Genomic DNA, 20,860 nt, shown 5'->3' with positions numbered 1-20,860 from the left:
TAGATGATGGGTTGCAAGAGTGATAGAAGCTTAAACCCTAGTTTATGCGCTATTTCGTAAGGGACCGATTGGATCCAAAAGTTTAATGTTATGGTTAGAATTTATTCTTAATACTTCTCTCGTAGTTGCAGATGCTTGTGAGAGGGTTAATCATAAGTAGGAGGTTTGTTCAAGTAAGAAGAACACCTAAGCACTGGTCCACCCACATACCAAATTATCAAAGTAGCGAACACGAATTAAGACAACATGATGAAAGTGACTATATGAAATTTCCGTGTACCCTCAAGAACACTTTGCTTATCATAAGAGACCGTTTTGGCCTGCCCTTTGCCTCAAAAGGATTGGGCTACCTTGCTGCACTTTTGTTACTACTGTCGTTACTTGCTCGTTACAAATTATCTTGCTATCAAACTACTCCGCTACTTACAATTTTAGCACTTGCACACATTACCGTGCTGAAAACCACTTGTCATTTCCTTCCGCTCCTCGTTGGGTTTGACACTCTTACTTATCGAAAAGGCCAAAATTGACCCCATATACTTGTGGGTCATCAAGCCACTCATCCGGGAGAGGACCTAATAGGCCCATTTTGGCTAAAGGCAAAAATAAAAGGAAAGAGGAAAAAAATGAAGGAGGTGGACAAGTGGGAAGGGAGTCCTCCACCAAACCAAATTGGAGGAGGACTCCTCCCCTTGGCTCGGCCGAACCCTCCTATTTTGAGTAGGAGGCAAGGCAACCCTCCCTCTTGTTCCACCTATATATAGTGGAGGTTTGAGAGGCTTTTTGCACCCCAAGCCATAGTGCAGCCCTCTCTCCCTCCACCACTTCGTGACACCCCGTAGCTAGTTCGGTACGACACGGAGAAGCCCTGCCGGAGTAGCTCCACCACCATGACCACCACGTTGTCGTGCTGCTGGAGAATTCAGCTACCTCTTCCTCTCTCTTGCTCGATCAAGAAGGCAGAGATCGTCATTGAGTTGTATGTGTGTTGAACGCGGAGGTGTCGTTCGTTTGGTACTAGATCGGCACAGAGTTCGTGGGACTCTTGCGATTCACATCACGAAGACGTTCGACTACATCAACTGCGTTTCTTAATGCTTCCCACTTAGCGATCTACAAGGGTATGTGGATCCAAGCTCCCCTCTCGTAGATGATCATCACCATGATAGGTCTTGCGTGTGCATAAGAATTTTTTTGTTTCCCATGCAACGTTACCCAACAAACTCATGGTTTGGTTTTACTCATAGGCTTTCCCATTTGGTAGTGCCGTGAGAAGGAGATACACGCGGCTCCTATAGGGATTTGGCCTGTTGGGCGGTCTTGCTGGATTTGTTTTAGCCTTCTCGAATGTCTTGTGCACCGGTATTCCGAGGATACTTGGGCTATCTTGAGTTTGGGGTTTTCCAAGCAGCTTGTGACTACTTTGTGATGGATGAGTTGGAGTATCCCTGTAGGGTTAAATCTTTCTGAGAGTCGTGCCCGCGGTTATGTGGCAACTTGGAAATTTGTTTAACATCCGATCATATCAAACTTGAAGTAAACACAAATAAAATGCACCAACCGTGTGCGTAACCGTGATCGTCTATTCTTGTGAGGTTTGAACCAAGAAGGGAACACAGTGGGGTTATATTTGACTCGTAAGTAGGTGTTTAGGATCACTTCTTGGTCATTTCTAGTTCATGCTTGATTATTTATAGATCACTATTATTATTCTTATACTCGTAAGTTAGCCACTCAAATAAATGATTAGTGTCTGCTGGAACCTCACAACTTAACCATGCCTCACCCATTAAGCTTTGCTCGTCTTAATACCCTTGGAAATGAGATTGTTGAGTCCCTATGGCTCACAGATTACTACAACAACAGTTGCAGGTACAGGTAATGTATATTACTACAACAACAGTTGCCGGTAAAGGTAGTGTGATGCTTTGACGTGAGAGTGATGCTTGTTTGATATGGAGTTTTTCTTCTTCTTCTTCTTCTTCAATGATCATAGGACGGGTTCCAGGACGACATCATTGGATAGCAAGATGGATGTCACTTTTATCATTTGTTTTCGTTCGTAGTCAGACCCTGCTTTTATGTATGATGATTTTATTTGAGATGACCATGCTTTAGTTTGTGGCGAGTGTAAGACAATTCCATATACTCATCTCCTCTCTACATGTACTTGTAACGATATCCATTCTGCAAAAATGACGAGATGCGCTTCTATCCTTATCAAAGCCCTCGAGCCTGGACGAGGATAGGACCACATCTTGGGCGTTACAACCCCCTCCCCCTTTGATATAATCCATATAATGGTCAAAACAATCAAATTATGCAAGCAAAAACAGAATCTGTCAAAAACAAAACAATTTGTAATGATCAGCAATAAAACCATACTTCTATAACTCCGAAAATTCTGAAAATAGGAAAACATGGGAAATTTGTATATCAATGTTTAAAAAAATACAAATCAAAAGGCGTTCGAGTAAAATCATATAAATTCTGCATTGGACGTATAAGTTTCTATTTTTGCGCAAGATCAATTTTACTATCATCCAAATCATCCCAAAGGCTTTACCTGGCACAAACACTAACTAAAACATTAAAAAAAACACTACAGTAGCAATAATCATGTAAACACACCAAATCAGAAAGCATTGGGTTGTCTCCCAACAAGCTCTTTCTTTATAGCCATGAAGATAGGCTTGCGATAATGACGACGGTCATAGAAATTCGAGAATTGAAGGAGAAAGGGAGCATAATATACCATGTGAAACACATCTAAGTCTAGCATACCTCATATGCTTATGCATTTTATAGGAAAACAAATTATCAAAACAAGTAATATCTAGCATATGTAAATAGGAAAAGTGAAGCATTAATATTTTAAACACGAAGGGAGGTAATTTAGTGACATGAAGATTTTTATAACCATATTTGCCTCTCTCAAAGTAACTAGATGTAGGATCATAAGCAAATTCAACAATATAGCCATCACATATAATATTCTATCCATGATCCACATGCATGCAAGTTATATATATAATCTTCCAAGATAGTGGGATTAACATCAACAAAAGTTATGCCCTCTCCAAACATACTTTTATCAAAAAAACATAAGATTGATCATTCTCCAAAGTAGTAGGATCATTATTACCTAAAGTTGACGCTCTTCCAAACCCACTTTTAGTAGTATTGCAAATATCATAATCAATGATAGATTCATTATGAAGCTTAGAATTATAAATATCACAAGAAACATCATGATTATCACCCCAATCATGATCATTAGCACAATTGATATTCACAGGATTTATACTAACAACACTGCAATCATGCTTTCCATTCAATAAATGTATCCCAATGGCATTTTCATTTATCACTTCTTCATTACTAGCTATTGGTTTACAACATGCGACAAGTTTGAAATGATTAGCAAGTGGATGAGGATCCATTATTTATCTTAAACTTTTGATTTACTTCATGTTTTGGTGTGAAAAAGATAAACATAACATAACTAGGCAAGTAAAAGGTAGAACAAGTGGATGGTAATGTGTGTAGGTACCTACTGAGAATTTGATGATGTCTCCCTGGCAATGGCGCCATAAATTCTTCCTCCTACTCGTAAACTACATTGGGATTTCCCCCAAAGAGGAGGGGAGATGCAACACAGTAGAGATAAATACTTCCCTCGGTGAGAACCAAGGTTATCGAACCAATAGGAGTATTAAGCAACATGCGACAAGTTTGAAATGATTAGCAAGTGGATGAGGATCCATTATTTATCTTAAACTTTTGATTTACTTCATGTTTTGTTGTGAAAAAGATAAACATAACATAACTATGCAACTAAAAGGTAGAACAAGTGGATGATAATGTGTGTAGGTACGTGCTGAGAATTTGGTGATGTCTCCCTCGCAATGGCGCCATAAATTCTTCCTCCTACTCATAAAATACATTGGGTCTTTCCCCAAAGAGGAGGGGAGATGCAACACAGTAGAGATAAGTACTTCCCTTGGTGAGAACCAAGGTTATCGAACCAATAGAAGTATTAAGAAAACTCTCGTCGTCAACACCTGCACACACAGAATCAAACACTTGCACCCAACGCGGGAAACAGAGTTGTCAAGCCCCTTGAAATCGTTACTTGCAAGGATTAAATAGTGATATATAGATAATAGAAATAATAGAAAATAAATGCCAGCAATATTTTTGTGGTTTTTGTAATATAATTTTAGTACACCCGGGGGCATAGTTTTTGCTAGAGGCTTCTCTCTTGAAGATAACATGTGCTGGGTAGACAAATTATTGTTGGGCAAGTGACAGAATAGCACACAGTTATGGCATCTTATTAAAGGCAGTGATCATGTATATAGGCATCACGTCCATAAGAAGTAGACCGACTCCTGCCTACATCAACTACTATTACTCCACTCATCAACCGCCATCGAGCACGCATCTCGAGTATTAAGTATGAAACTAAGTAATGCTTTGGGCAAGATGACATGATGTAGACAAAGTAAACTCGAGCAATATGAATAAACCCCATCGTTTTATCCTTAATGGCAGCAATACAAATGTGTTTCATGTCCCTTCCCGTCACTTGGATTGAGCACTGCAAGATTGAACCCATCACAACGCACCACTTCCACTGAATACAAATCAATCTAGTTGGCAAAACCAAACCGATAGATCAGAGATAAATACGAAGCTATAATAATCATGCATAAAATAATTCAGAGAAGACTCAGTTAATATTCATGAATAATCTGATCATAAACCCACGATTCATCGAATCCCAACGAACACACTGCAAAGAAGATTACATCGAATAGATCACCGCAGGAATCACAATGAACTTTTTATTGAGGATCAAAGAGAGAGAAGAATCCATCTAGGTACTAGCTATGGAACCATAGGTCTATGGTAGACTACTCACACAACATCATGGAGGTAGCACGGTTGATGTAGATGGCCTCCATGGTCGATTCCTCCTTCGGCAGGGCAACAAAAAGGTCTCGAGATGGCCTCCCATTGGAATTGAGACTTTCAGTGGCGGAAAAAGCATTTCGGGTGGCTCCCTGATGTTTTCCCAATATCTGAAAATTTATAGGAGTGGAATTAGGTCAGATGGAGCCACAAGGGGCTCTCAAGGTAAAAGTGTGCGCCTTGTTGCCTTGTGCTCTCCTCGTGCAGCTTCTCGCCTCCTTCCAAAGAGTCAAAAAGTTTCGTTGCGTTTGGACTCCGTTTGGTACTGGTTTCCTTAAAGCCAAAAACATGTAAAAGCTAGCAACTCGCACTAGCCACTAGGTTAATTAGACAATTCCCCATGTGTTGCTGCGAGAATTTTTTACAATATGTTTAGATGATACTTGTTTATGTGAAACGTGCATATTACCATTAACAATATGAACATCAGAATACAAATATATGTTATTTATTAACTTGATTAGTTTATTGTTACAAAATAGTTTTAGAACATAAGTAGCATAATGTTAGTTTAAAATTCCTTGGAGTTGTCCACGTGGGTGTCTTCTTCATTGAGTAAAAAATGGACATTAGTAGTGAGGATGACCCTCTTCCCGCACGTTGATTTGGTAACTTTGTGAAAAACATGTATAAATAGTTGCTAAATCTAATGAAAAGAAAGTATAAACTTTAAAATCAATAAAAGAAAGTGTCTAAAAATAGAATAAGATTTTTAATCACAGTTAAAAAGGTTATTCCGAACAAAAATGTGAAGGATCACTAACATGAATATATGATGCGACAACGTTACATGCATAGTCTAAGGCCAAAATATTTGTAATTTCTAAGTTGAATGCATCACTCGCTTATGTGGCAGATTTTGTATGTCCTAGTGGGAGAGAAGACTTAAATGCATTTCTTAATGGGACGTTGTGGACACTTTGCATCTTGACAACCCTTATGCGGGAGCTTTTGCATGGCTTAATGGAAGAGATGATTTAAATGCAATGCTTAGTGGGACGTTGAGGTGGACACTTTGCATGTTGAGAGAACTGGGACCAACTTCTTAAGAATGTAATATAGGTTAGTTCCCTAAAATGATATAACACAACATATAAATGCATATAAAGCATCCAAGATTGATAATATAATAGCATCCAAGACGTATCAACGATGCCGGAGACTATACCACTTGGGACAACATGACCTCCATGACGCCATGCCATGGAATACACCGTGAAGCATATCTGCCTGACTGCCTCCCTTTGAGTATCGTTGCTGGGAGGAATGATATTGGTCGCCCTTTGACCTGAAGATATGCCAACTCGATGGAGGTCAGTAAACAACCAAGAAGGGCACCACAACTTTTCCAAAACAACCACCGGGTGTGCTCTCAAACCCAACCCGCCTCATTCAGCATTCCCTGTGACCGCTTCCTCTCGTGCGTCACCACGATGGAAGCAATAGACAACAATTTTTCGGAGGTCCATTTGCAGGTCAGGGCAAGTCAACCTTGCTGGAAGCTTTGATCCTAGGACAATGGCCACCCCAAGGCCCTAGCATCATAGCACATTTCCAGAAAATTCCCCTACCACCACCAAGATGGCTAGAAGAAGGAAAGGAGGATGTCATTGCAGGGGCAGCCCCACGCTTATTGAGGGAGCCATAGTAGAAGACGGGGCCGACAAGCATCGAGAAGTGGAAGACGTGGAACAATAGGGCTCCAACAAATACCTCCTCCCCTCTTAGAGTTTGAACGTTGTGATAAAAATGAAAGGGAAAGAGAAGAGGGGGCTCAAGAAATATACGGATATTGTCGTTGAGGGAGAAGTTTGACCACATTTTTTGTCTCTTCTTATGAATATTACATCATACTTAAAAATTATATGTGCGTTAGAACATGATATAAATATTCTAGTATATTTAGATGTATCTGCCCATATTAGTGTAAATGAACATTTATAAAATCATGTTTATTTACATACCTAAACAAAAAACCTCTAAAGTATGTCATGATAGGATGTCTTCAAAAACAAAACTTCTGAGGGCAAAATAAAGGCCTAACTAGTTGGCGGTTACCGTAGTGCCGACAGGTTCCAGCGGATGCTCGCACGGGCGCGCTGTGTGGTGCGCCCCACTCCTACCACGTGTCGCACACTGAGCGTGCGAGATTTTTTTCATTTCTACACATGTTTTTGTTCCTTTTTACTCTTAGTTTCTAGATTTTGCCTCGCCTTTTCTAGGTTTTTGTAAAAAAAGTCAGTTTACCTTTTTATTAGTTTTTGTCCCGTGAAACACACTGTATGAAAAACACAAAGCACGTGTGTATTCCCCGGTGAAGCATAGATGTGCTTTCGTGTAAAGTGTAGTTGTGCTCTCTGAAATTGAAAAGGCAGAGTTGTGCTTCCACGTGATGCACAACTGCTTTCCGTAACTATACTTCTTGAAAAGTAAAAAGTGAAAAGCACATATGTACTTTTTGGTGAAGTACATTTGTGCTTTCGGGAAAGTGAAAAATGAAAATCACAAGTATGGTGAATCACGTGTGTGCTTCTAAAAAAGTGAAAATCACATGTGTTTTCGGTTTTATCTTTTTTCCTTTTTCCGTTTCTTGTTTTTTAATCTATTTTTGCTTATTTCATGTTTTTTTTATTTTTTTATCTAAACCTATCAACATACAATTTAGTTTCAAACAACTTAACGCGTGAAACTCAATAATGAAAACTGTTTGTTATTTGGACACACAGTTTAAAGATAAAATGTTTTGATAAACGAATCAACAAAGAAAAAAGCCCAGCAAAACTTTCAAATTGTAATAAGTGTCGCATATGCCCCGCTTCCGACTCACAGAATAAATAAAATAACGCTAAAATAGTGGGTTTTCACTTGTGCTTGTGAAGTGCATAATGTCTCACCACGAGAGAAGATGATAGTGATCTTTGCAAGGGGTAGCTATTAACTAAGTTATGGTTTTGCAAATTTAAACATGTAGTTGGATGGTGCAAATCCTGATTCCTATTTAGCGCTTGTTGCATTGTTTACAATTTATTTTTCTAATTCGTGTTTACACGTTTTTTGTGAGTAGCTAACTCGGCCGACCCAAAACGAATCTCTTCCAACATAGGTTTTGTGAACCTTCTAGAAGGTTTACTCCAGTTTTCTGGGTTGGTTATTTTTTATCAAGTTTTCATTCTGTTTTGTAGTTTTATTTATCGCTTTTCCTTTTCTCATTTTATATTTTCCCTATTTTTTCCATTTTCATTATTTTATTTTTATTTTTTTCAAGTTCAAGAACAAATTATGAATTTTTTCAAGTTCAAGAACAAATTATGAATTCATGAACTATTTTTTTTGGTTTTAAGAAAAACATTGTGATATTTCAAATTCTTGAACTTTTTTTGATTTGTTTTCAGATTTGTGAACTTTTTTCAAACCCACAAACTTAATCGTTGTAAAAGTTTGAGTACTCTAGTCAGAAATTTGAAAGTTCTTTTTTCAAGTTTGTGACTTGATTCTTTTCACCTTTTCAATTTTTTGACTAGATTCTTTCCCCCTTTTCAAATTGGGAACTTTTTTTCAAACCCATAAATTTGTGAACTTTTTGCAAACCCACAAACTTTACATCTCGAGCCTTCCATCAAACTGGCCCATCTTGGACCTGTCGAATCCTTGCTATCCCGGTCCAAGTTTACCCAAAGTGCGACCCAACCAGGACGCCTAACCTTACCCGCTCCATACATAACCCGGCGGCCGCCTCCTCCGATCCCCCAATCCCCCAATCCGGTAGTTCTCCTCCTTGTCCAAGCAAAAACCAGAAGGGGTTTAGGGTTCTAAGGACGAGCGAGTCGGCGAGAGGCAGCCATGGACACCTCCCCCGAGCTAGCCCAGTTCCTGGAGGTAAGACGGGAGCTTCTTGATGTTCATTGCAATCTGGTATTTCGGGGGTTTATGTGTTGCTACCACGGCCCATCTCCTGGTATATTTGGGCGTGCGCGTATGTGATGTAATCGTTGAACGCGGGCGCCGATTGCTTAGGGTCTGCTGTATCTGCGTGTTTTATCTTGTGTGTGTTGCGGATCTGTGGACAGCCGAGGACGGCGCGGGTTAGTTCGTGCGGGTTCTGGTCTCTGCCGGTGCGATTAGTGGTGGAGTGGATCTGAAATTTCTCTTAGCGGAAGCATGCGGGCAGTGCGATGTGGTGGTCTAATTTCGATTGAGGATGTGTTCGTGATTCGAATGGTGATGCTTGTTAAGTTTTGGATCGTTCGGTTCGGCTATGTTGCAACTGCTTGTATTATGAAGCTAGATACGGGTTTGCATTGTTAATCAGAGGTAAAATAGTTCAACGGTTGAGATCCCGGCGCATTAGAACTATGTTGAACTATTTGCTAGCGCAGCTGTTAGTTTGCAAGGAACTATTGCGTAATGTGCCAGACACTATTTTCGCATTTGTTTGTTGCCGTCTGATCTTTGGTCTTCTTCTTGCTCGAGATACCATAACTGTCATGATTTATTGGCTTGTAGTGTGTTAAGCCTATAATAAATAGGCTAACATGTCTTCTGAGGAAGTTAGTCTTTACGATTCATATATGTTCTGGGGCTCATTAAAAGGAGAACTTATATTTTCACTTAACAGTTAACATACTTGTTTCTTGCTAACTTTGTTGTGAACTTGCTATGTGCTTACGTTGATTTGCTTTGCTACTGTTTTCCCTCATGGTACATCGACAATATCACATGCTGGCAATTTTTCAGTTGCCACATAGAATAAAGTTCGTGCTGTTGTTGTAGTATGTAATTCGTTCCGCAGATTGTAACATTAATACTCCCTCCGTCCCAAAATTATTGTCTTGGATTTATCTAGATATAGATGTATCTAGTCACATTTTAGTATATAGATACATCTATATCTAGATAAATTTAAGACAAGAATTTTGGGACGGAGGGAGTATATTTTTAGGGGAAAAAGCTGCCCCCTTGGTTACCTTCAGTGACACTGAAAAGCTATTTGTATATCTCTACTTTACATATTAATGGAAAATCCCATTGCACATATTGATCACATGTTTGCATCCAAAATATGCAAGGGGATCATCCTTTTGTGTCAAAGCAGCAATTGGTGTTGTAATCTACTTCTAGTACTTTTGACTTTTATAAGATGACAAAAATTCTTGAGCTTGTCCATTAGATCATGCTTTATAACTACATACCGTGGACCCATCTGAATTCACCCATTCTGTGGAAATTTATAGCATCCGTATAAGTTTGCCCCATGCCACTATACAAGTCCCACAACTATATGTTCATGCTTTTACAGCTGATGACTATGCTACCTATAAAAACTATGTACTCCCTCCGTCCTAAAATAAGTGTCGGTGACTAATGTTGTACTAAGTCAGCGACACTTTTTCGGGATGGAGGGAGTGGTATTTTGAGTAGTTCTACTGTGTTGTGTTAGTTATCGTTTGTAACTGGGAAAACAGGACTTATGTGAATTTCTTCAATTCTGCAGCAAGAGAAGCAAAGGATGATGATGAGTGAGATGGTAACCAAGCTGACGAATGTGTGCTGGGACAAATGCATCACCGGCACCCCAGGAAGCAAGTTCAGCTCCGGTGAAACTACCTGCCTGACCAATTGCGCTCAGAGGTATCTGGACATGAGTATGATAATTGCGAAGAGGTTTCAGATGCAGTAGGGCGTCTCCAACTGCAGCCGGTTGCGTCATCAAAAACTTTCCAAACTCTGAGCTTCCTTTTCACATGCCAACAATGGCGAGTTTTAACAGTGAAAATATTTAATCTTGTGTCGTAAACGCTTGGTTAGTAGTTGTATCTGTGGTGAACCTTTGGTTAGCTTTCTTGTGAAGCTACTGTCGTTTGATTCTCCGATCAGTTAGTTGGTTTCATTTCAAGTCAATCCATATGAAGTCCCAACAAGGCATGAAATTAATTCATCTTATTTTCAGTCGGTGTGTGGTACAGTAATTAACATCTCTCGAATATGAATGCCATGGTTGGCTGGGAACTGCTATGAGAACCTTCATAATTCTGCACTCAGTTAAATTAACGGTTAAATTAAGAGAGAAGTCCACTTCACAACCATGAACTGGTTTGTCTAAAATTTTACCCCAACTCTAAAACCAGCTTTCTGCAAAAACGCTGCTCTGAAACTGGTTAAGATTCAACCCCCAACTCGAACCTACTAGTATTCATCCTTGTTTAGAAATGAAAGTAAAGAACGATTTTGCCCTGGTTCAAAAAAAAATAAGAGTAAAGAACGATGATTCATTAAGATGAATGAAAGATGATTCATTACTCTTTATTGATAATAGAAATTGGGGTATTTGTAGAGTCAGGTAAACTCAATTACTTGAGATCCAAGGAATTACATAGTTTTGTCTTGAGAGCCAAAAGCCAAGAAAGAATATAAGAATCTGGTTGCTTGAGAACCAAACAACCATCTAAGAATTAACTTAATTCTAATTAGTAACTAACTAGTAATGGTGCACGTGCAACGCACGTCTAAAATAACAAACGATATGTCAAACATCAGAAATCCTAACAAAGTATATGATAAATTTATTGAAAGTTTCAAATTTTACATGTAATGGATAACAGCTAATTCCTTACTCTTAAAGTAATTGGAATTACCAATCTTCATGAATCAACATGCCTCTTGAATCCATATCAAACATCCTCTATATATGTTTCATTTACAACATATGAATAAAGTGCAGCCTTATTGCCCTTCTCATTGTTCTGGAAAATTGGAAGTTTAAAATCATTTTCCAAGCACAGAATTGTAGTGAGGCTTTGTTGAACCTTCTCGCTGTGGCCGGTAGGAAGACAAGTTTTTGTAGTGGCAAAATAAAGCAAACAAATCAAGACTTCGTTAAACAAGAAGCCATGCTAAGTCTGAGCTATACATCCTCTCACACTCCATAACCTCTTGTTAAATATACATTTTAATATCATATTATCCTTCCAGTCAAACAAATTCACAACCATGATATGCACGTTCATTCTAAAAATGGATTGACCCAACCGTACAAAAAATAAATAAAGGATTCATACAAGGAATCAAAAATGATAAATATTGCATAAGGAAACCCAACGATTTAGAAACAATTGAAAGCATGTTCGAGCCATCTTACCAATTTGTCAGTTATATTTTATTGAAAGGATGTTCGAGCCATCTTACCAATTTGCCAGTTATATTTTACAACAAGAAAAATGACAAGACAGCTGAGACAACACTAATAGACATAGGGACAGATATGTACTGCAATATGTTTTAACAAGAATCTATAGGGAGCAACAAACAAGTGTAAAGAATCGAATCTTACTTAAAGACAAGGGCAGAGGTTTTATAGAATTTGATTGCTAGCTCCTGGCCATCTATTTTTGTTGCATGATAGACATTTGCCTGCACAGGAAGTGGATTAATGTTGAATATAGAAGTAGATATACCCAATTGAGAAAACAGATAACTGAAACCAAGCAGATAGTGCAGCATTCTTTTTGTTATATTTACCGAACAAGGAGCTGTATTTCATTTATTAATGTTCTAATGCTTTTAGGTCTAGTAAAGAGAAATACACAGAACGAAGGAAATAGTTCAGTACCACATGCACTACATTTTAGTGTTTACCTCTTTTCCTGTAGAAATGCAGCCATTTATATTATTAAAAACACCACTATTCAACATCTTGAACAAAACCATGCGTGTCCTTGGGTCAATGGCCTGCATATAAATGAATTACTTCGTTGATGAAGCTATTAGATAAATGTAAAGTAACCAATACTTCACTAAGCATCAGGAAGAGCATGGTTAATGCTTGCATAAGAGAAGAAACTTCTACCCCTCAGCCATATGCACACAAAAGTAAAGATAATTAACGTGGTAGTCATGTCTAATGAAGAACTTCAATCAGGAATCAGGAATATAATTTAGATAACATCACCGCAGGAAATTTCACTTAAGTAGCCAACATTACAGCAACAAAAAGAGTTGGTGACTCGTGGTGCCATTTAGATCATACATATAGCTGGGAATTAAAGAGAGTTCCATACAAATGTGCAATAAAAGGCAGAATGGTATGTAAAATGCAGTAAAGCAAATTCTTAATGACTTAATTTGACTTCTTGTGTATCTAGTACATGAAGATACTTTCTAACCAAACAGACTCTTGAAACAAATGCCAGCTCAGTTGAAAGGGAATGGAATGGTACATTAGGATTATGCAAGATTGCAAGTGCAAGCAGACATGTTCGGCTCCAAAAGGCATAGGACAGAATAAATATCACTTAGCAGGGAGCATGTAAAGACCTGTTCCATCGTAGCACGATCGGCCTTCTCATGGTTCCTTATTTTGCCATGAACTTGGATCAAGCTGTGCTGAAGAAACAGTTTTCAATTAAGTAGGTTATAATTGATGCACAAATAAACACCGGCAGGTAGCTAAGATGATTACAAAAATGTTGGAATTCATTTGAGCAGCTACTGAACCCAACAACCTGCTCCATATATATATGGTAAAATGGCATCCTTACCCTGGATGGTATGGCACGCTAACTTCGACAAGAAGATGTCCAGACTCCAGAGCCACCATGCCACTCTCCTTCCTCTCCCCCTCCTCCCTCCCTCACTCCCCAACAGATCCCCTCTTCCCACTTCCTCCTCGCCCCAGCAATGCCGCCTAGCTCGTAGCCGGCGCGCCCGTCCGTTGGTCGCAATGGCGTCCGCGGCGGCGCTATTGGCGATGGTCGTCTTGCTGGCATGCCTGGCACTCGCGGACCCGCCGGCGAGGGAGCAGTTGGCGCTATTGGCGATCCTCGCGGCTACCCCGCTGGAGCGCAAGCTCGGGTGGAGCGCCTCCACGCCGGCCTGCGCCTGGGTCGGGGTCACCTGCGACGCCGCCAACTCCACCGTCATCAAGCTGCGCCTACCCGGCGTCGGGCTCGTCGGCCCCATCCCGCCGTCCACCATCGGCCGCCTCACCAACCTCCAGGTGTTGTCCCTCCGCGCCAACCGCGTGTCCGGGGCCATCCCCGACGACATCCTCCGGCTCTCCGCCCTCCGCTCCGTCTTCCTGCAGGACAACGCCATCTCCGGCGCCATCCTGCCGGGGGTCTCCGGGCTCGCGGCGCTGGAGCGGCTCGTGCTCTCCCACAGCAACCTGTCGGGCCCCATCCCCTTCGCGCTCAGAGGCCTCGCCGCGCTCCGCGCGCTCAGGATCGACGGCAACCGCCTGTCCGGCAAGATCCCCAGCATCGCCAACCCGGGGCTCAACACAACCGGCTCAACGGCTCCATCCCGCAGGCGCTCGCGCGGTTCCCCGCCGACGCCTTCGCCGGGAACCTCCAGCTGTGCGGCACGCCGCTGCCCCCCTGCAGCCCCTTCTTCCCGTCCCCGTCGCCTGCGCCAGGGATGGGCCCCAGCGACGGCAAGCCACCAAAGAAGAAGAAGAAGGTATCCACCGCAGCGATCGTCGGCATCATCATGGCCGCCGTGGTTGTCGCGCTGCTGCTTCTGGCCATCCTGTTTTGCTGCAAGAGGTCCCGGCGAGGTGCGCGCACGGACGGCGCAAAAGGCACGGCGGCCGCGGCGACAGGCACAACAAGACCGCCGGCGTCGTCCGGCGACGGCACGGGCACGGGGAACGACGCCGGAACCTCCGGGTCTGTGGCCGCGGCGGCGGCGGGAGGTGGGACGGGGGAGGCTAGCCGGCTGATGTTCGTAGGGAAGGGCGCGGGGTACAACTTCGACCTGGAGGACCTGCTGCGCGTGTCGGCGGAGGTGCTGGGGAAGGGGAGCGTGGCGAGCGAGCGGGGGCGAGGCGAGCGGGGGGAGGAGGGCTACCGGGGCGAGCGGGGCGACCAGGAGGAGGCGGGGCGGGCTTGGTGAGGCAGGACGACGTGGGGTGAGGAATTAACGCCAACGAAAACTGTCAGTTTCGTTAACATCGTTTTTAGACCCTTGATGATGTAATTAAACGGTTTAGATTGAGAGTTGGATGTGCCCTCTCGTGCTTTTAATAGTACAGATAAATGCATGTAGCTCCTTGCTTGTAATCACCTTAAGGTGAAGAAATATAAACATAGCTTGTGACCACCATCGGTTAAACAAATATGAATAAATAATAGGCACCTTAATTACCTTCTAGTGGCTATCCAAAGCAGGGACCAAAAGAGAATTTGGGATAGGCCCAACAAATAATGATGTCACTGTATTTAGCAGTTCAACTGTGAATATATTTAGGTAAGATTCCTTCTTGACCAGACTACCACCACATTTCACAAACTGTTATGGGGCTGTCTACCAGAACCTGGTCAGTTTCAATTTCTCACCCTGAAACTTGGTTTAATCTCTCAGGTTTGCAATTTGTTCACCAGCATCCAACCTTCTTTGGGGTCAAAGGTAATAAATAATATTGAGCCAAAAGGGGTCATTTGAGGGCTGAAATGGGCCAGGGTTCTTTAAAACGAGCCAGGGTCATTTGGGTAACCAGCTAGTTTCATATGAATTTCCAAACTGAATAGCAATACTACAGAGGAGATGAATGTAGACATTTGAATCATCAATACTGAAGGAGCGAGAATAAAATGCAGCATGAGATAGAAATATTAGTACTTACAGCTTCACTGCAGCTCAAAAGAAGACTGACTAATGCTTTCCACTACATAAAACGCCTCCAGCGACTGTCCCATCTACACAACTCAAATACATTAGAGAATAGATCCACATAATAAATAAGACGTACTATCAATTGTTTGATTTTGCTTGCCATACCATAAACGCTATGAACGAGAATTGTAGCTCCCCCAAGAGTAAATCTTCTTGGCCTTGATAATTTTTGGCCAGGAAAGTCTCTAGCAAGCTTGTCTGAGATGAGAAGTAGAACAGACTCGTCAACAAATATGCGTACAGCTTGTCAACTCAGTGTTTTCTACTCATGGGAACCTATAAGAGGAATCAATTTGAGAAAAACACCAGTAGCGGCAAGCTATGATGCTTATTTGCAGATTATAGTATAATTGATGGAATTGTGATTGAATGGACAAAAGGCAGCAAACTAATGTTTTCCTATTGCTTTTAGTTGCTGTGCTAACTACTCCCTCCGTCCCACAATATAAGAGCGTTTGTAAGGTAACATAGTTTGCAAAACGCTCATATTGTGGGACGAAGGGAGTACAATTGTGGTCTGTACTATTCAAACTCAGGTTGTTGCGTCCGCATGTAGCGTCAAACATTTCATTGTTCAAATTGTAATAAAGACGTGTTCACATCAGACAAGGTATTGCTGCAGGAAATATATTGTGGGAAAAGGAAGATATAAAAAACCAGGTACATGCTAATAAGATTAGCTGTACCAAACAATATAATAAGAACATTACTCTGTCCAAATTCAGCAAAGTCAGCTCATCTGCAGAAATGTTCCTGTGTTTAACCGAAGCAGGGATAGTTGTGTAGTAGCATCCTCTCCGCTCAGGTTGTGTGGGGGCTTTCTTTGCAAAATTTTCCTCTCTAAGTTGTTCCATCAATCGTCTCCCCATCTCTGTTTGGGGAGCTCTATCCATCCATGATGTCTCTAATGCAATTGTAATTTCTCCACCGATTGGCTCTGTACAAATCAACACACATACTTGTAAACATTTGTAAACATTCCAGTGATTACAAGGACAATGAGCCATCCTTTAAAATCTGCAACCATTCTTGAATCCTATAAATCTATGGTACCATCCATCAACAGGAAGAACATAAGTCAAATGATATGAAAAAAAGGAGGCGAAAGTGGGCTTTCCTTGCTGCTGTAGATTGGTGTAGGTTCAGAGGACAATTGCTGCTGGGGCGTGCAGAATTTTCAGTGAAGGGATCTCGACATGCTCCTCTCTTGCATTGGCAACCTCCTTCAGTCCAGATGCGATCCCAACCTAGTGCTGAGCCGCCGCAGCCAACGTCGTCTCCTCTTCTGCAGCAGCAATTTCTTGTGGTCACGTGAGGCAAGGCAAGGCGCTCAAAAGGCTGCATCATTTGGGTCAACATGAGTTGATGAGAAATCCAGAACTTTTCACAAAACAAAAAGTTGCCTGAACAATCTGAACAAAAACTTGCCTGAACATATCTCGCCCGTGCTCCGCCTACACGTCAAACTCGCCGTCGGCGCCTCTCCCCCTTTCTCCCCTTCCTACGGCTTCCTCCTCCCCCTCGCAGATCTCGCCGTTCCCTGCCACGCCGCGGGCCTCCCCGGAGAGCTGGAGGGGCCTGCGTCTGCGCCTGCCCGACGGACGGCACGACACTGCTCCTCCTCCCTCCCCTGCCCCGACCGGCGGCGGCACGCTCTGTCAATCCTCGGTGAGCGCCCCCGCTCAATCCGATTCGCGGGCTCCGTCGCCTGCCTGCGTGCCTGCTTGCTGTGGTGCTGACGCGGCAGCGGGGCCGATACTGATTCTGCTGCCGCGCGCAGGGTTCGTTCGAGGACGCAGGCGCCTGTGTGACCGAGTGCGCGCGCGGAGGGCCAGGGCCGGAGTCGACATGAAGGGCGTGGAGCCGCCGTCGCCACTATGGAACCGCCGTCGCCGTTGTCCCTTCCTTTGTGGTGGGCGCCGCGAGGATGCACGACGAGCGGGGGGGAGGAGTAGGCGCGGCGTGCGGGGGAGGAGGCGCGTGGGCAGCACGGCGTGGCGAGCGGGGGAGGAGGCGCGTGGGCGGCGTGGCGCGAGCGGGGGGAGCGGGGCCGAGCGGCGCGAGCAGGCCAGCGACGCGGCGCGGCGAGCGGGGAACGCGCGGCGCGGCGAGCGGGGCGAGCGGGGGGAGCTGGTGCGAGCGGCGAGCGGGGGAATCGCGGCGAGCGGACAGAGCGGGGGAGCATGTGCGAGCGTGCGAGCGAGGGATCGAGGCTTAACTTCGTTTTTAGACGTGGGTGGGCAATTAACGCTAACGAAATCTGGCTAGTTTCGTTAACAACGTTTTTAAACCGTTGATTACATGATTAGACGGCTAATATGGCGAGTTGGATCTGCCTCTTCGTGCTTTTTATAATAGAGATAAGCAACTAATCTATTCTTAACAATCCTTCCCCACTCTGGTGAGTAGGCTGGGTTACAGTCCGGTCAGCAGTGACATACAGAAAAAAGTAATTATTTTGCAAATTATAAAATATCTCTGGGAAATCAATAATAATATACGGAACTTTATGAAAAAGTTTCCGTTCTTTTGCCTAATTTATTTAAAATTTTGTTTAAAAAATGCAGAGGTAGTTCTGGGGAATTCGAAAATTTGTTAAAAAATCTGGAGAAATTTCAAGATATTTTTGCCTAACTGATTTCCCTTTTTTGACTAAAATTTGTAGAAAAAATGAAAATCTCCAAGAAAATTGAAATGTCTTCAGAAACATTCAAAATAATTCTTTAAAATCAATGATAATATACTGATCGTTTTGTGGGAAGTTTCAGAATATTGTTTGTAACAGAAACAAAAATATCTTCAAATTACATTTTCACCTCTTTTTTGGCCAATTATTTTCTGAAAATTTAAAGTATTCAGAAATTAGTGGAACACTTGTGTTAAATTAACAATAAATATACTACCTCCATTCCTAAATATAAGTTTTTTTAGGGATTTCACTAGGAGACTACATACGCAACGAAATGAATGCATGTACGTTTTAAAGTATGTCTATATACATTTTTGCTAACTAGGCATGCTGAGTGGCCTCGAAGAAGTGGTGAGCGGTGTTCCCTTGTGGTCGCTAGCTTGGGAGGAGGGGATTGAGAGTGGCGCTTTCCTACCACAACAGAGGCAGAGGAGCAAAGCAACAAAACCGGCGGCGGCATGAAGCTGAGGTGCTAGCACGGGATGGGAAGAAAAAGCAGAGAGAAAAGGAAGATGACATGAAGAGATAAGGTAGGGCTGGTGCGCGAGCGGTGTGACCAGCCAAAAATTCAGCCGGTCGGCCGGCTGTAAACGTTTCCGTTTGTAAGGGTTGAATCAACTTCAATTCCCTATGGAGTAACAACATAGACAAGAAAAGATACTCGGTCTGTGCAAAAGGTGCATTTTCCAAGGTTATCAAACAAACGTGCATCACGTAGAGCAATACAAAACAACACGCAGATGATCCAAATGTTCCTCCAAAGATCTACTATAAATCAGTATATCATCAAAGTAGACTACGAAAAATCATCAAATGAAAGCACGTAAAACCTCATTCATTAATCTCATGAAAGTGCTAGGTGCATTAGTCAATCCAAAAGGCATAACTAACCACTCATATAAGCCAAACTAAGTTTTAAATGTCGTTTTCCATTCATCTCCCAATTTCATGCGAATTTGATGGTATCCACTACGCAAATCAACTTTGGAGAAAATTGTAGGCCACTTATTCATTAAGCATATCATCTAGCCTAGGAATAGGATGACGATAATGAATAGTAATATTATTAATGCCTCTACAATCAACACACATACGCGATGTACCATCCTTTTTCGGCACTAGAATAATAGGAACAACATAAGGACTAAGAGATTCATGTATATAACCTTTGTCGAGCAGTGATACGTCTCCATCATATCTACTTTTACAAACTCTTTTGCCCTTGTTTTGGACTCTAATTTGCATGATTTGAATGGAACTAACCCGGACTGACGCTGTTTTTAGCAGAATTGCCATGATGTTGTTTTTGCGCAGAAATAAAAGTTCTTGGAATGACCTGGAAACTTACGAGAAATTTTTGTGGAATATATAAAAAATACTGGCGCAAGAATTACCTAAAGACACGGAGCCAGGAGCCCACAAGCCCAGGAGGCGCGACCCCCCTAGGTCCCGCCTGGCAGGCTTGTGGGGCCCATGTAGCTCCGTAACCTCCAATCCAACTCTATATATTCTCCCTCGCCCAGAAAAAAATTAAAGGAGAAGAGTTCATCGCGTTTCACGACACGGAGCCGCCGCCACCACCTGTTCTTCCTCGGGAGGGCAGATCTGGAGTCCGTTCTGGGCTCCGGAGAGGGGAAATCGACGCAGTCGTCATCACCAACCATCCTTCATCGCCAATTCCATGATGCTCTTCATCGTTCGTGAGTAGTCTCATTGTAGGCTTGTTGGACGGTGATGGGTTGGATGAGATCTATCATGTAATCAAGTTAGTTTTGATGGGGTTTGATCCCTAGTATCCACTATGTTCTAAGATTGATGTTGCTACTACTTTGCTATGCTTAATGCTTGTCACTAGGGCCCGAGTGCCATGATTTCAGATCTGAACCTATTATGTTTTCATCAATATATGTGTGTTCTTGATCCTATCTTGCAAGTTGTAGTCACCTACTATGTGTTATGACCCGGCAATCCTGGAGTGACAATAGCCGGAACCACTCCCGGAGATGACCATAGTATGAGGAGTTCATGTATTCACTTTGTGCTAATGCTTTGTTTCGGTTCTCTATTAAAAGGGGACCTTAATATCCCTTAGTTTCCATTAGGACCCCGCTGCCACGGGAGGGATGGACAAAAGATGTCATGCAAGTTCTTTTCCTTAAGCACGTATGACTAAATACGGAATACATACCTACATTAAATGACGAACTGGAGCTAGTTACATTTCACCCTATGTTATAACTGTTACATGATGAATGTCATCCGACATAATTATCCATCACCGATCCAATGCCTACGAGCTTTTCCTACTGGTCCATGCTAAGTTACTTTATCGCTACTACTGTCACTACTGCTACTGTTACCGCTGCTACCATTACTATCACACTACTTTGCTACTGAAACTTTGCTGCAGATACTAAGTCTTTCAGGTGTGATTGAATTGACAACTCAACTGCTAATACTCGAGAATATCCTTGGGCTCCCCTTGTGTCGAACCAAGAAATTTGGGTTGAATACTCTACCCTCAAA

The 20,860-nt window shown here is 42.4% G+C and overlaps 2 protein-coding genes, 1 long non-coding RNA gene and 1 pseudogene across 3 annotated transcripts; 2 read left to right on the top strand and 2 right to left on the bottom strand.

Annotated features, from left to right (window-relative positions):
* The first annotated feature begins 8,725 nt into the window (after positions 1–8,725).
* On the top strand, positions 8,726–10,923 carry LOC123411604 (mitochondrial import inner membrane translocase subunit TIM8). Its single transcript, XM_045104569.1, has 2 exons — positions 8,726–8,853; positions 10,469–10,923. The coding sequence occupies exons 1-2, from the start codon at positions 8,818–8,820 to the stop codon at positions 10,652–10,654; spliced, it is 222 nt and encodes a 73-aa protein (XP_044960504.1). The 5' UTR covers positions 8,726–8,817; the 3' UTR covers positions 10,655–10,923.
* Positions 10,924–12,328: 1,405 nt separating this feature from the next.
* LOC123411180 lies at positions 12,329–13,355 on the bottom strand. The gene is made up of 3 exons (XR_006613197.1): positions 13,288–13,355; positions 12,610–12,702; positions 12,329–12,384 (listed from the first exon to the last, which is right to left on the bottom strand). It is a non-coding gene; the product is annotated as an uncharacterized LOC123411180 (long non-coding RNA).
* A 338-nt stretch (positions 13,356–13,693) lies between these two features.
* LOC123408632 lies at positions 13,694–14,865 on the top strand (annotated as a pseudogene).
* LOC123409864 (protein AAR2 homolog) lies at positions 14,830–16,727 on the bottom strand. The gene is given in 4 exon segments (XM_045102733.1): positions 14,830–15,646; positions 15,648–15,668; positions 15,751–15,843; positions 16,356–16,727. Coding segments are annotated over 4 exon segments (519 nt in total). The 5' UTR covers positions 16,653–16,727; the 3' UTR covers positions 14,830–15,538.
* Positions 16,728–20,860: the final 4,133 nt, after the last annotated feature.

Source organism: Hordeum vulgare, chromosome 7H, assembly GCF_904849725.1.
Source record: "Hordeum vulgare subsp. vulgare chromosome 7H, MorexV3_pseudomolecules_assembly, whole genome shotgun sequence".
Lineage (NCBI taxonomy): Eukaryota > Viridiplantae > Streptophyta > Magnoliopsida > Poales > Poaceae > Hordeum > Hordeum vulgare.
The sequence above is the reverse complement of the archived record's forward strand: the minus strand, read 5'-3'. Positions and strand labels throughout refer to the sequence as shown.

What these genes read in the sequence shown, in the direction of transcription:
- LOC123411604 (XM_045104569.1), top strand. Translation starts at nt 8,818, where the DNA reads ATGGACACCTCCCCCGAGCTAGCCCAGTTCCTGGAG. An exon ending in AGCTAGCCCAGTTCCTGGAG is followed by an intron (nt 8,854 to 10,468) that starts GTAAGACGGGAG and finishes TCAATTCTGCAG; the next exon opens with CAAGAGAAGCAAAGGATGAT.